The sequence below is a fragment of the Pituophis catenifer genome, unplaced genomic scaffold (assembly GCF_029215685.1).
Source record: "Pituophis catenifer annectens isolate HBS135680 unplaced genomic scaffold, rPitCat1.0.hap2 SCAF_7, whole genome shotgun sequence".
Taxonomy (NCBI): domain Eukaryota; kingdom Metazoa; phylum Chordata; class Lepidosauria; order Squamata; family Colubridae; genus Pituophis; species Pituophis catenifer.
The window spans coordinates 49562760-49578100 of record NW_027256887.1 but is presented as its reverse complement, the minus strand read 5'-3'; the positions used below and the strand labels follow the sequence as shown (position 1 = coordinate 49578100).

Sequence of the window (15341 nt, the reverse complement as noted above, 5' to 3'; positions counted from 1 at the left end):
ATAGGGAATAGAAATATCATGACTATTATTTAGTTAGTCATTATCTCCAAACTTGGTAGCAGATGTCTTAAATATCAGCAGGTTGGAAGCCACAGTAGAACAGAACTGTGGCTGTTTATATCCTTATGATACAAAAGTATTCATTTAATCAATCAAATTTATATGGCTGCCCCTATCACCATATAGTTCTAATAGCTGTGGAAATCAAGAACTATCAACTAAATCAATAATAAAAATGAATCATGAGATTATAGAATCATAGGTTGGAAGGAATCTAAGATTATTATTTACCTTATTGTTTCTGGATTTATTTTTGGTGATTTTATTTTATTTTTCAGTTCTTGGAACATTTTAATAGGAAATGAATTAGATAATAAATGAATTTTATTTATTAATTACATGTGTATTCCTATTTTTTTTCAGGGAATTAAAATATAAATGTCATTGATCAGTAAAATCATTTGTGGTCTATTCATTTTCAGATGAGTTGTTTCATAAACTATTAAATTTTATACTAATTTGTTACTTCACAACTTCATTAAGTACATTCTTTTGATGATATTTTACCATTAAATATAAACTTCTATAATTGATTTCTTTTTAAATGCATATTTCTGAACATATATTGTTCTTAAATAATTTTTTAATTGAGAGGTACAGTGCAAAATTCATTGACGTTGGGTTGTTTTGGGTCTGGTTGATTAAACTGTGTCATCTATTGGAGCTAAGTAAATGATTCTTCTGTGTCACTACATCCGTCATTTGAAATCTGTATGGCTGTCACCTTGTTAGAGTTGGGCCGCCTAGATATTTGACAAAGAAACAAATAACTCTGCATGTTAATCTTGGAAGTAAGAAAGGAACATTTTTAGTTTATGTTGGTATGACCTAAGTATAATCCTAATGGCTTCTCTTTTAAGTCTCTCTCTCTCTCTCTCTCTCTCTCTCTCTCTCTCTCTCTCTCTCTCTCTCTCTCTCTCTCTCTCTCTCTCTCTCTCTTCCTCCCTCCCTCAGAGAGAGAACTCAAGTTGCTGATGAATTGAAGTTTGAGCTTTTAGCCCTTGACTCTATCATTCCAATCTCATTTTTCTGACAATAAAAACCATACTCCTACATAAAAATATATTGATTGATCAAATATATATATTAGCTTTTCCTTTTTTATTAAAGTGCAAACCTTATAAATTCCCTTCAGTATGCAAGGAAGCATACTCTCTTTTTATTGCTCTGTTGGTAGCAAAGTGTAGAATGATATCCTCTGCATGTGGTAATAATAAATATATTTTAAGTGAAATTTGAGGGTTTTTCTTAAATCTAAATCCTGTGCCACAATTATTTTTCAGGACACATCTTGATTCATCAGCAGAACTGAGGTACTCTGTGGGCTCACTAGTTGATAGTCAACCAGATTATAGGTCTACTAAAGTGATAAGAAGACCTAGAAGAGGTCGTATGGGAATCCGAAGAGATGAACCCAAGGTTTATATTTTAATCATTTTTCCTTTAATAAGATTGCAATCATAAGGACAGCTGACTTAAGACATTTTGCCAAGGCCAGGACTGGAATTAACTTTCCATCATCCTTGCATACTTCTATCGATAATAGCTTTAATTATATACATTATGTGGATTCTACAATTGGATCATAGATTTGTTTATTCATTCAGTTGGTAAGGCCACATTTCTTAAACATTGGCTCTGCCATTCATATATTTAAAATGTAGAAAAATATGTGTTTCTGCATGTGCATGTGCCCACACACACTTCTAATTTTTTAGTCATCTTTGGGCCTAAAACTTTTTGAAAACCCCAAAAGCTTCATATACTTAGGCACTGTATTGTGCTCAGTGAATAATCCGTCCGTGTCTGAAATTATCTCTATGATAACTCTCACTGGGTAAAGTATATATTGTCTGATCTGTCCCCGTCCCCACACACACACACACAGCCAGTCGAGGGTTAAGGAAACACTTTGGAACGCACCCAGTTCTTATCTCCGACTTGGCAGCGATAGACACACCGTCTGCCAAGTTACTTTATTTTCACAAACAGACAGATAAGATACGAACGTTCAAGAAAGTCCAAACAGAAATAATATTCCTCCCAGCAGTTCCGGACGAGGCTTTAGTGACTGTCCAAGGTTTTGCTTTGTTCGTCACAAAAGATCCTTGACCACCACTCTCTATTATATAGTCTCTGGGGTGTGGTCCAGTGACTCAGTTCTAATCCCTAGCACGCCTCCCAAGCTGCTGCAAACGTTTATCACGCCTTCGGAGGCGTGCGTCCAGGAATGATGTGTCATTATCACTTTGACTCGAATCAGCTGTCTCCTCTCCCTCGGCCGGCACTTGAGACAATGCCAGAGGGGAGGGGCCTGGAGAGGGAGGCCTGGCTGACTCCTCTTCCTCATGCTCGGAGCTTTCTTCCTCCGATGGGACAGGCTCAGAGGGCGGGGCCACAACAGGCTATTTAAAAAATTGAATTACACTAATAATACAATTCTAATATGGTATTAAACATAAAATGCAATTACAAATCAGAGTACAATAATAAGAAATGAGATAGAGCTATTTGCTACTTATTACATCCAAATTATATTGCTCTACGCAATTTTTTCAGGCTAAGTTTTTTCAGCTTCTATTACTCTATTTCTTCTATTACTGGATTGGAATCCATAGACAGGACTTAATGGAGGTTCAGTTTTCCAGTATAGTTCCATTTTATTGAAGCCAAAAAAAAAAAAAAAAAGCAATTGTAACAGTACTTAGATTTATATACTGCTTCACAGTGCTTTACAGCCCTGTCTAAGTCAACATATTGCCACCAACAATCTGGGTCCTCATTTTACTGACCTCAGAAGGATGGAAGGCTGAGTCAACCTTGAGCAGGTGAGAATCAAACTGCCAAACTCCTGGCAGCCAGCAGTCAGAAGAATTAGCTTGCAATACTGTGTTCTAACCACTGCCCCACCATGGCTCGTTATAAAAGTATAGTGTCCATAAATATTGCCTTTAATATTAAATCATCCTGGGATATCTGTAATATTGTACTATGAATTTAAACTGACTTCCAGTGATAGTGGTCACTAATACAGAAAAAAACTTCACATTTCCTGCCTTAAACTATTTCAGGCCTCTTGTAAGATAAATCTTGTTATTTTATTAACAGACTGAAATTAAGATCAGTGTAATATCACAATGCAGCTGTTAGAAATTAACAAGAATGGTTTAAGTGTACAAATGGCTGAGAAAATTGAAAAGTGTTAATAATTGCAATGGTGTTTTAAAATATAAGCTTTACTGTGAAAACATTTAGAATCAGTCTGATCTATATGCATTTCTACAATTCGTAATTAGGTAAAATCCCTTGGAGATCACGAGTGGAATAGAAGTCAGCCAGTTGGAGTTCTAAGCAGCCATCATTTTGAGAGTGACACTGAAATGTCTGATATAGATGATGATGATAGAGATACACTTTTCAGTTCAATGGATCTTTTGTCACCAAGTGGACATTCAGATGCTCAGACCCTTGCTATGATGCTTCAGGAACAACTAGATGCAATCAATAAAGAAATCAGGTATGCTTATTTCACACACACACAGACCAGTGGTGGGATTCAAATTTTTTTATTATCGGTTTTGTGGGCATGGCTTGGTAGGCAGGGCTTGGTGGGCGTAGCAAGGAAAGGATACTGTAAAATCTCCATTCCCAGTCTACTCCAGGGGAAGGATGCTGTAAAATCTCCATTCCCTCCCACTCCAGGGGAAGGAATTGGGAGCCAGAGAATAGATGGTGGCAGGGCCAGTCAGAGGTGGTATTTACCAATTTTCCAAACTACTCAAAATTTCTGCTACCGGTTCTCCAGAACTGGTCAGAACCTGCTGAATACCACCTCTGACAGAGATACACAGACAGACAGACACACACACAAACATGCACACACACACACACACACACACACACACACACAAATAAAACCTTAGAACAATCCAATGTTTTATCCCTAATAGGATCAAAACTAAGTCGATGTGATTTCTGGTTTCTTTATGGACATCTGATTTTCTTTGAAACAATATAAAAGTGGCTTGTTATTTGCCTTCTTCTGGATTTTTAAAAATTATTAATATAAGTTACATTTTTGCAAACGCCCCAAATTAAAAGATATTATGGTAGCTTTCTGTACACCAGATTATAGTCAGAGTTTCTCAAAGCTAAAATATCTGGGAAATGCTGACATTAAAATGAAAAGGAAACCTAATGATAGAATATGACCTCAGAAAACTTTCTGAATTCTTTGTTTGTTTTTAAGTCTTTCTTAGTCTCTGGATGTTCTTAGAAAATTCTAGGCAAGCAGAAATCAGAGATGAAAGTTAGAGCAGTATAAATATTTTGTTTACTCTGGATGAACAATATATTTAATACATTGAAAAAGAGATACCCATTGGTAAAAATTGAATATGCCATATTATTCTTTGCTATGTTGTTACAAAACCGTAATAACTATCTAGTTATGATGTGGAGTAGAGAGGGGAAAATAGTATCCTTTTACTCATGCTAGTTTCTTGAACTAAACTTATTACTTTGAAAGCCTGTTGAGCCCCTCTAGTAAAAGCATGAGTACAGCATATTTTCTGAAAGGGGCAATAACAATTGGAGAATGTAATTGGAAATGATATGAAATTTAAAAAGTAAACTATCATTCCAGCAGCTCAATCAACTCCTGATGCAATTTATAGTCATCATGGCTACTTTTAAAAAGAATTGTTAAAAGATAAAAAATTTAAATATGAATATTTCTTGCTGGACACTACTTAAACTTATTAAATAAATTTATTTTTTAAAATGGCAATTAAATTTTGTGCACTGACATTGAATCTCCATCTCCGCTGTTTTTGATGATAGCATGTTAGTTCAGAGGCCAAAGGGTGGGAGAGACAATATGCAGCTCTCTGCTCCAACATCTTGCAATCATTTTCTGATATCTGCCACTTATGGTAATTACTCCAATTCACTTTGAAAGTATGCCATTCCTGTAAAGTATTCTGAGTAGTGGCCAGGGAGAACATTCCTAGCTCCTATTAACACTCATATTAAAACAATATTCTCATGAAAATGACTTACCTTTGTCTTGTTCACTATTACAGGTTAATCCAGGAAGAAAAAGAATCCACAGAACTACGTGCTGAAGAAATAGAAAATAGAGTTGCTAGTGTGAGTCTAGAAGGCTTAAATCTGGCCAGGGTTCATCCTGGAACATCTATTACTGGCTCAATAACTGCATCTTCATTAGCAAGTTCCTCTCCTCCCAGTGGCCACTCAACTCCTAAACTCACTCCACGCAGCCCAGCTAGGGAGATGGATCGGATGGGTATCATGACACTGGTAAGAAGTATAGCTTTCTCTTGATCACTACATTTATTTAATATTTAAGGAATCATCTATGTAGGGTTATTTTTTAATTTATTGTTTATTTCTTCTTTTTTATTATTTTTTGTTTGTGTGTGTGTGTGTGTGCGCGCGCTTATGATAATTTCTTATTAACTGTTAACACAAGGCATTATAAATTTTTGATTTGGACCAATTCCTAGTGTTAATACAAGAAAAAGTAAAAGTAAAATTCTAAAAATAGAATGTGTTAATAAACTGTTGACATAGACACTTGTTATCATTTGTGCATTTGTAAGACAATACCTGATTTTTAAAATGTTAATGATATTTATTAAAACTATACATGTATGTCAGGGCTGTCAAGCTCCCGGCCTGCGGGCTGGATGCATCACACACTGGCCATGCCCACACTCAGTTTAGCAAAGGGGGGGAAAGTCCCAATATGTCATGTGATGCCACCATGACGTGAGTTTGACACCCCTGATGTAAGTGAAAACCCAGTCTGGTCACCCTCCTTGAGTTCCAGCCAAATTTTGTTTTGGATTCAATGGCAGTTGGGCTGGTATAATGGAAGGAAATTTCATCATAAGAGCCAATAGTTCTTTTGGCTTTGAGAATCTCGGAATCAATCTTAATAAAAAGGAACACAAGATTTATAAAATATATATAATATTTCTGAAATACTCTGTTTTTCTTTTCTTCATTATCGACTCTAGCCAAGTGATCTCAGGAAACATCGAAGAAAGGTACATTTTTTTTAAAAAAAAAGTTTGTTTTTTCTCTGACAAGGGTTAATTATTTCTAGCACTTTCAAATTCAGACCTTTAGAAACAATTTCCCCAAGATACAGTTTTCTGAGGATGTTGAAATCCTTCAAGTCTCAACCCATTTGCTTCATTGTAGTTGAAGCAGCTAATTTGGATGATCTAAGAAGAGATCATTGCATTCCTGTGAGGCAGACAGCACCTTCTCAGGAAACTAACATTGGACAAAATGGAGCCCTATCTAAATGTTTAAGAAGGGACTCTATGTCACCTCTATTAGGAATTAATTATGAGAAATAGTGTTAAGTGAGGCCATCTCACTAAATGACCATCACCATTTGCAACCATAATAGGCAGGCTCTGTTATAGTTGTAACTAAAGGACAATCTATATTGGATTCACAGAATATAGAAAAGTCCAAGTATGTGAGGGACCAATTTTATCTACCAACATGTCCATTTTACTTCAAACGTTATTTATCTGAATAGCAATGAAAATATATCAATAACTCCTTTGAATCTTGTTCTGTGGTCCTTTATTAGGATTTAAAAATGAGAAAAAGTTAAATAAACTTTATTTCCACTTATATCCTGCTTTGCATATCTTCTCCAGTTCAGGAAACCAGTTCTTTAATTTTCTGAATTAAAGACCAATATGTAATAATAGCAACCACAACAAAAGTTAAATGTGTGCCTGATGTCATATTCTGTCCTGGAATTTGGAACTATATGACTATTATTGTATAACTTGTACTTAGCACTTTTATTCTATATCTTGTTCTAGGAATGGAATGCTATTTGTGTGTTTGGTAGATTGATTTCCTTACTTGGAAAGGAGTTGGCTTCCCAATAGGTTTTTTTTCCTCCCAACCCCTTTAAAGGGTTTTCACCTGCATTTTATAAAACTGTTTACTTGTAGATTGCAGTAGTTGAAGAAGATGGACATGAAGACAAGGCCACAATAAAATGTGAAACTTCTCCTCCACCTACACCTAGAGCCATTAGAATGACTCACACTCTACCTTCTTCATACCACAATGATGCCAGAAGGTAGGAATTAGTTTGTTTGGCATAGCCATGTGTCGTGTATCTTTTAAGCAGATTCATCTATTTAAATTTCAAGTTGAGTTTCACATCACTTTGCTATGTGCTAGTTAAACGCAGTTGTCCTGAAATTTATTTAGATCAGTTTTTCAGATATGCTTTCCATTTTCCAATTCCATTTGAATAACTGGCCTTTAATTTCATGCTCTTTTTGGTTAATCAAGTGAGGCATGATCATTTTCTGATATTTTCTTGTCATGGATTATAAATGAACAACTCAGAGTGTAATTAAAATTCATTGTGCTAGCTACCCATGTTATGAAGTTAGTTAAATGATAGGGTTTTAATATTTGGATACTGTATTGTAGCCAATGCAGGCAGGCTCTGGAGGAAGTGGAGAGATGCCTAATTCAAAAAGCAGAAGGAATAATTTAAAAAAAATAGCATTTGAAAAATAATAATAATAAAATTGATTTAAACTTTTTTGTTCTTTTATAATTTATAACAAAAATCCATAGAAAGAGAGTTTTGTATAAGAACTTATGTTTGACTGTAAAAAATACTATAATTATTTTCACTTTCACCCTAATTGAATCAGTAAATATTGCGTATTGGCAAGGCTAAGTTTGGAGATTTTGCTGTCTAGTGCTCATGTATCTGTATTTTCATTTTTTTTTTCATTTTATTAAATTTGTATACCGCCCTACTCCCGAAGGACTCAGGGCGGTGAACAGCCATAGAATAAAACATATAAATACAAAATTTAAAATAGAATAAAACAAATTAAATATTTGGCTGAATTTTAAAACCCCAATAATTTAAAACCAAATTTAAAATTTCCATTTAAAAAGGGGGGGGAAAAAAAAACCTTAGGTCAGGCCAGCTTGATGAAATAAGAATGTCTTGAGTGCGCGACGGAAGGTGCGCAGATCCAGGATCCTCTGTATCTCCGGGGGGAGCTCGTTCCAGATAGTAGGTGCCCCCACAGAGAAGGCTCTCCCCCTGGGGGCCGCCAGTCGACATTGTTTGGCGGACGGCACCCGGAGGAGCCCCTCTCTATGGGAGCGTACTGGTCGGTGGGTGGCTATGGGTAGTAGCAGGCGGTCCCGTAAATAACGAGGTCCTAAGCCATGGAGCGCTCTAAAGGTGATAACCAAAACTTTGAAGCGCACTCGGAAGACCACCAGGAACCAGTGCAGGAGAGGCGTTACATGGGAGCGCCATGTCGCTCCCATCACCACCTGCGCGGCCACACTCTGCGCCAGTTGGAGCCTCCGAGTGCTCCTCAAGGGAAGCCTCATGTAGAGAGTGTTACAATAGTCCAGACGGGAGGTGACGAGGGCATGAGTGACCATGCGTAAGGAGTCCCGATCTAGAAAGGGACGCAACTGGCGGATCAGGCGAACCTGATGAAAAATCCTCCCGGTCACGGCCGTCAGGTGCTCTTCTAAAGACAGCCGTGAATCCAGGAGGACACCCAAGTTGCGAGCCCTTTCCGCGGGGGCCAATGATTCACCCCCAATAGTCAGCGATGGCACCAGCTGACTATCTTGGGACGTCGGAAACCACAGCCACTTGGTCTTGGATGGGTTGAGCCTGAGCCTGTTTCTCCCCATCCAGATCCGTACGGCCTCCAGGCACCGGGACATCACTTCAAGGGCATCTTGGGGTGGTCTGGGGTAGAGATGTACAGCTGGGTGTCGTCAGCGTACTGGTGGTACTCCACCCCGAAACCACGGATGATCTCGCCCAGCGGCTTTACATAAATGTTGAACAAAAGGGGCGAGAGGACCGATCCGTGTGGCACCCCACATATAAGGGGCCTCGGGGTCGACCTCTGCCCCCCTGTCAACATAGACTGCGACCGGTCGGAGAGAAAGGAGGAGAACCACCGTAGTATGGTGCCTCCCACCCCCAACTCTTCCAACCGGTGCAGCATGATACCATGGTCGATGGTATCAAAAGCCGCTGAGAGCTCTAATAGGACCAGGACAGAGGAGCACCCCCTGTCCTGAGCCCTCCAGAGATCATCCACCAACACGACCAATGCCATTTCCGTGCTGTACCCAGGCCTGAAGCCCGACTGGAATGGATCTAGATACTTTGTTTCATCCAGGTACTGGGGGAGCTGTCGCGCAACCACACTCTCAACAACCTTCGCCACAAAGCGAAGGTTGGAAACTGGACAATAGTTAGCCAATACTGCCGGGTCCAGGGAAGGCTTCTTGAGGAGAGGTCTCACCACCTCCTCTTTCAAGGCAGCGGGAAAGACACCCTCGCCCAATGAAGCATTTATAATCCCCTAGAGCCAGCCTCGCGTCACTTCCCGGGAAGCCAGCACTAACCAGGAGGGGCACAGGTCCAACAAACATGTAGTCGCGTTTAGTCTACCCAGAATCCTGTCCACGTCCTCAGGGGTCACAGGATCAAACTCATCCCAGATAATATTCTCAGGACCTGCCTCCATCATCCCCACTGGATCTACCCAGTCGGAGTCCAGATCTTCCCGAATCTGAGTGATTTTGTCATACAGATACTGAACAAAATCCTCGGCTCTTCCCTCCAAGGAGTCCTCCCTCGCTTCCTGATGGAACAGGAGCGGGTCACCCTAAACAGGGCGGCCGGGCGATTATCTGATGACGCAATAAGAGCAGCAAAATGGGTACATTTTGCTGCTTTTATCACCATTAGGTAATTCTTAATATGAGATCTTACCAGTGTCCAGTCAGATTCAGCATGACTGGCCCTCCAACTACTCTCTAGGCGTCTTTTTCCGGCACTTCATCTCCCTCAGCTCCTCGGTGAACCAAGGAGCCAGGTGAGATTGGCGCTGGGTCAGAAGCCGCAAAGGCACAACTCTATCCAGAGCTCCAGTGGCCACCCTATCCCAGGCGGCCACTAGGTCTCCAGTCGAGGCGTGAGCCCGAACCTCGGGGATTGGCCCAAGCTCCATCTGGAACCTATCAGGTTCCATCAGGCGCCTGGGGCGGTACCATCTTATCAGTTCCGCCTCCCTGCGGCGAGGTGCAGCGGTTCGAAGGTCAAGGCGAAGGAGAGAGTGATCCGACCATGACAAGGGCTCGATGACTATATCCCCTATGTCAAGATCACTCAGCCACTGTCCAGAGACAAAAACCAAGTCCAGTGTGTTTCCCCCCATGTGCCTAGGGCCATGAATTAGCTGGGTGAGGTCCATAGCCGTCATGGAAGCCATGAACTCCCGAGCCACCTCAGATGCCTCACCCACGGATGGCAAGTTAAAATCCCCCATGACCATAAGTCTGGGGGTATCAACCGCCACCGCGGCGATAACGTTGAGTAGCTCAGGCAGGGCTGCTGCCACGTAGCAGGGAGCCACGTGATCAGCAAACCCATCTGAACCCCATGCCCCCACTTCACAAGGAGGGTCTCACAGCCGGCCGTCTGAGGAACAGTGGCCTCCCTCGGCCTAAGGCCTTCTCTAATAATAACCGCTACTCCCCCACCCCTCCCCTGTGACCTCAACTGATGGAATGCCTGGAAGCCTGGTGGGCACATTTCTACCAGAGGGACCCCTCCCTCCAGGCACAACCAGGTCTCCGTAATACCCGCCAGGTCCACTCCCCCCTCCTGAAGAAGGTCACAGATGAGGGGGGCTTTATTTACTATGGACCTGGCATTGCACAACATCAGTCGAAGGCCCGGACCCTGAGGGTCTGTGCAACCTGGAGAACGAGTGGAGCCTTGGGGGCCGGAGCACGCTACCGCTTGAAGACAGCGGGTGGTATATCCTTGCCACTAAGAAAGATAAATTAAAGGATGACTAAGGAAGAAAGATTTTATAAGCAGTAAAAAGAAAAAGGGAAGTTGAGCGTCTGAGAATTGACAGCTCTAAGGATGTTTTACAAATAGTTACCCTTATCAACTTCAATCAATAAAACATAAAAAACCAAAATGTTAGTAGATCTTAGAAGATACCAATATTATACTCCATAGTGCTTTACAGCATTCTCTGAGCAGTTTACAAATGTCAACATATTGTCCCTAATAATCTGGGTCCTCTTTTCATTGACCTTGGAAGGATGGAAGGCTTAGTCAACCTTGGTTGGGATCGAACTCCTGGTAGTGGGCAAAATTAGCCTGCAATACTACATTCTAACCACTGTTCCACCACAGCTCACCATAACTCCTAGAACTGCTTCTCCTACTTGAAGTAGATCTATTTCCATTCTAACCAGTGGAATCAAGAAATGGAAGTCCCAATATATATGGAGGACAACTGGAAAGGAAAACTTATCCCAATATATATTTATTAGAGTTTCATAATTACTCATATTCAATAAGAGTAATTTGTAAGTCAGTCATGTAAATTATAACTGTCATATCTCTGAGCTTGTCATAAGTGAGAAATAGTGTACATATGATTTGTGTTTTGAGTTAAGAATCTGATATCATGCCTATACATAGTAATACCTTCCATGTAGATGGGTGGAAGATAGATAAAGATAGATAGATAGATAGATAGATAGATAGATAGATAGATAGATAGATAGATAGATAGATAGATTCATTTCCATATTTTATTGAAAGAAGAAATGCTCTAGTAAGAATCATACTATTGCTCTCAAGTAAAAAATGGATAGATTATGATAAGCAGGATGAGTAAATAAACAAAGCAATACTGTTGAATGTTCTTCTGACACATCTGCCTAATTAATAAAGGATTAAAACAGAAGTCAAGCTTTGGCTTACAATACACAATATCTACTGTTAAAATAAGTACAATTCTTAAATAGGACTCTGAAAAATTGACATTGCTACTCTTAGGAAGCATTATAGTCATTGAAGAACATCAACTTATTTTTGAAGGGTAATATAATTACATCAGAAACTTATTTTACCTCAAAAGTACTGGAGAAAATGTGTTAGAATTACTTCACCTATTTAGGATAGATAAGATCAAAACAGTAGTAATAATGGTAGTCCTTGGATCGAATCGCGCCTTTGCGGCCTCTGATCCGACGCAGATCCCGGGCGGCTCCTTGGTTTACCGTGGAGCTCAGGGAAATGAAGCGTCGGAAAAGACGCCTGGAGGGTGGTTGGAGATCCTCCCGATCCGAGTCCGACCGAACACAACTAAGAACCCATATTAGGTCTTATCTTGTGGCGATGGAAGTGGCGAAACGTAACTATTTCGCCACTCTCATTGCATCTGCAGAAAATCGCCCAGCAGCCCTGTTTAGAGTGACCCGCTCCCTCCTTAATCAGGGAGCGAGGGAGGACCCCTTACAGGGCCGTGCTGAGGATTTTGCACAGTTTCTGCAAGATAAAATCACTCAGATTCGGACCGGGTTGGACTCCGACTGGACAGAGTCCGTTGAGGTGACAGGGCCTAGTCTCAGTGGAGACATCTGGGTTGAGTTTGAGCCTGTTTCATTGGATGACGTGGACAGGATTATGGGTAGGTTGGGGTCTTCCACATGTTTACTGGACCCTTGTCCCTCCTGGCTTGTTTCGGCAGCCAGGGAGGTGACTGGAGACTGGATCCAGGCTATTGTCAACGCTTCACTAAAGGAAGGGGTCTTTCCCGCTGCGCTTAAAGAGGCGGTGGTTCGACCCCTCCTTAAGAAGCCTAACCTGGATCCTGACGTACTTAACAACTACCGTCCAGTCTCCAACCTTCGCTTTTTAGCGAAGGTTGTTGAGTCCGTGGTGGCACAGCAATTCCCTCAATTCCTGGAGGAAACTGACTACCTGGATCCTTACCAATCTGGTTTCAGGCGTGGCCACAGCACGGAAACGGCATTGGTCGCCCTAGTAAATGATCTCTGGCGGGCCAGGGATGGGGGTTGCTCCTCCATCCTGGTCCTTCTTGACCTCTCAGCGGCATTCGATACCATCGACCATGGTATCCTGCTGCAGCGGCTCAGGGGGATGGGGTTAGGAGACACTGTTTTACAGTGGTTCTCCTCCTATCTCTCGGGCCGTCTGCAGTCTGTTTGGGCGGGGGGTCAGGGATCCTCCCAGAGGCCTCTCACTTGTGGGGTGCCTCAGGGATCGGTTCTCTCCCCTCTGCTCTTTAATATCTATATGAAACCGCTGGGTGAGATCATCCGTGGTTTTGGGGTGAAGTATCATCAATATGCTGATGATACCCAGCTTTACATCTCCACCCCTGACCACCCTAGGGATGCCCTTTCCGTGATGTCCCACTGCCTGGAAGCGGTGCGGGTTTGGATGGGGAGGAACAGGCTTAGACTCAACCCTTCCAAGACTGAGTGGCTGTGGATGCCGGCATCCCGGGATCTGGAGGTTCCATCCTTAATGATCGGAGGTGAAATCCTTGCTCCCTCCGACAGAGTCCGCAACTTGGGTGTCCTCCTGGATTCTCGGCTGTCTTTAGATGACCATCTGACGGCCGTAACCAGGGGGGCCTTCGCACAGGTCCGTCTTGTGCGCCAGTTGCGTCCGTTCCTAGACCGGGATGCCCTCGCCACGGTCACTCACGCCCTTGTTACCTCTAGGTTGGACTACTGTAACACCCTCTACATGGGGCTGCCCTTGGGATGTGTCCGGAGGCTTCAGCTAGTCCAAAATGCAGCCGCGCGGGTAGTTACGGGGGCGTCTAGATACTCCCGTGTAACACCTCTCCTGCATGAGCTGCACTGGCTACCGGTGGCACTCCGGATACGTTTCAAGGTGCTGGTGCTCACCTATAAAGCCCTTCATGGCTTAGGCCCGGGGTACTTGCAGGACCATCTCCAGCCGTTCTCCCATCGTCCTGTGCGCTCTCACAGAGTCGGCCTCCTCAGGGTGCCGTCGGCCAAACAATGTCGGCTGACGACCCCCAGGGGGAGGGCGTTCTCTGTGGGAGCCCCGACCCTCTGGAATGGATTGCCCACTGAGCTCAGGACAGCCCCCGACCTTCTTTCCTTCCGTCGCGAGCTGAAGACGTGGCTCTTCCGCCAATTAAACTGATCCGTTTGGGGGTACACTGGTATAATTTTAAATCGTTTTTAATTGGGTTACTGATTTTAATTTGATATTGTATTGTGATTTGTATTGAGGTTGTCATTTTGTAAGCCACCTTGAGTCCCTAGGGAGAAAGGCGGCATATAAATCGCAATAAATAAATAAATAAATAAATAAATAAATAAATAAATAAATAATAGTCATAGCTTAGATACCATTTAATTCAACATTTGGTTTGCATCAAAAGCCTTTTTAAATCTTTCTAGCCATGCTTATATTAACAGAGTTTTGATGAATTATACAGATATAAGTCTTTTCATTCAATTATTTCAATCAAGATTAAAACATGAAAAATGTGCAGTTCTAAATATTGCAATAATACCAGAATTTTTGGTCACATTATAATCACATTATATATCAGAAATTAATTTGATTATTGTTTCCAATTACTAAGAACACTCTCATTAGATTTCATAAAACTTGTTTCCACAGCAGACAAGTTGTGGACTTCATTATGGGAATTCGTCAAGACAACAATAGTTTCTCTATTTTTTGTGTGTGTCTTTTTTAGTAGTTTGATTGCATCTTTGGAACCAGAAAGTATTGGCTTTGGCAGTGTCAATAGCAGCCAGGATTCCTTGCACAAAGCTCCCAAGAAGAAAGGAATAAAGTCTTCAATTGGACGCTTGTTTGGTAAAAAAGAGAAGGCACGACTTGGACAGCTAAGTAAGACTTCTCCACTTTCAGATCATAGCTTTCCTGTCATTTTTTAAAAGAATTATTTTTTTACTCTTTTATAGATACTTTAGCTTCTCTTTCAGCTTCATTTTGCTATTCTGCCTTTCAAAATGATTACGTTTTTTTGATGTCATTCCGCTATCATCAATCATATTTACTGTCAGAATTATATTTTCTTACGTGATTAAAGGATATAGCTTCCAATAGAAGATAATACATGTAGCTCAGGGTTGAGCTGTGAGTCCTTGGCGCTCCCTGAACTTGATTGTTTCATTACCCAACTAGGCAATGTACAGATAGACTTCAATTTATGACTATAATTGAAGTAAAAATTTCTGTTGCTAAGTGAGACATTTGTTAAGTGAATTTTGCCACATTTTACAACCCTTCTTGCTACGGTTCTTAAGTGAATCACTGCAGTTGTTAACTTAGTGACACTGTTGTTAAGTAAATCTGA

At 41.3% G+C, this 15341-nt stretch overlaps 1 protein-coding gene across 1 annotated transcript in view; it reads left to right on the top strand.

Annotated features, from left to right (window-relative positions):
* PPFIA2 (PTPRF interacting protein alpha 2) overlaps nt 1-15341 on the top strand; it is a 201399-nt gene that overhangs the window by 150626 nt on the left and 35432 nt on the right. Inside the window, exons 15-20 of the mRNA XM_070947496.1 lie at nt 1344-1479; nt 3357-3577; nt 5145-5382; nt 6105-6134; nt 7071-7201; nt 14718-14872. Coding sequence (XP_070803597.1) covers nt 1344-1479; nt 3357-3577; nt 5145-5382; nt 6105-6134; nt 7071-7201; nt 14718-14872 — 911 coding nt within the window. The remainder of the gene's footprint in view (nt 1-1343; nt 1480-3356; nt 3578-5144; nt 5383-6104; nt 6135-7070; nt 7202-14717; nt 14873-15341) is intronic.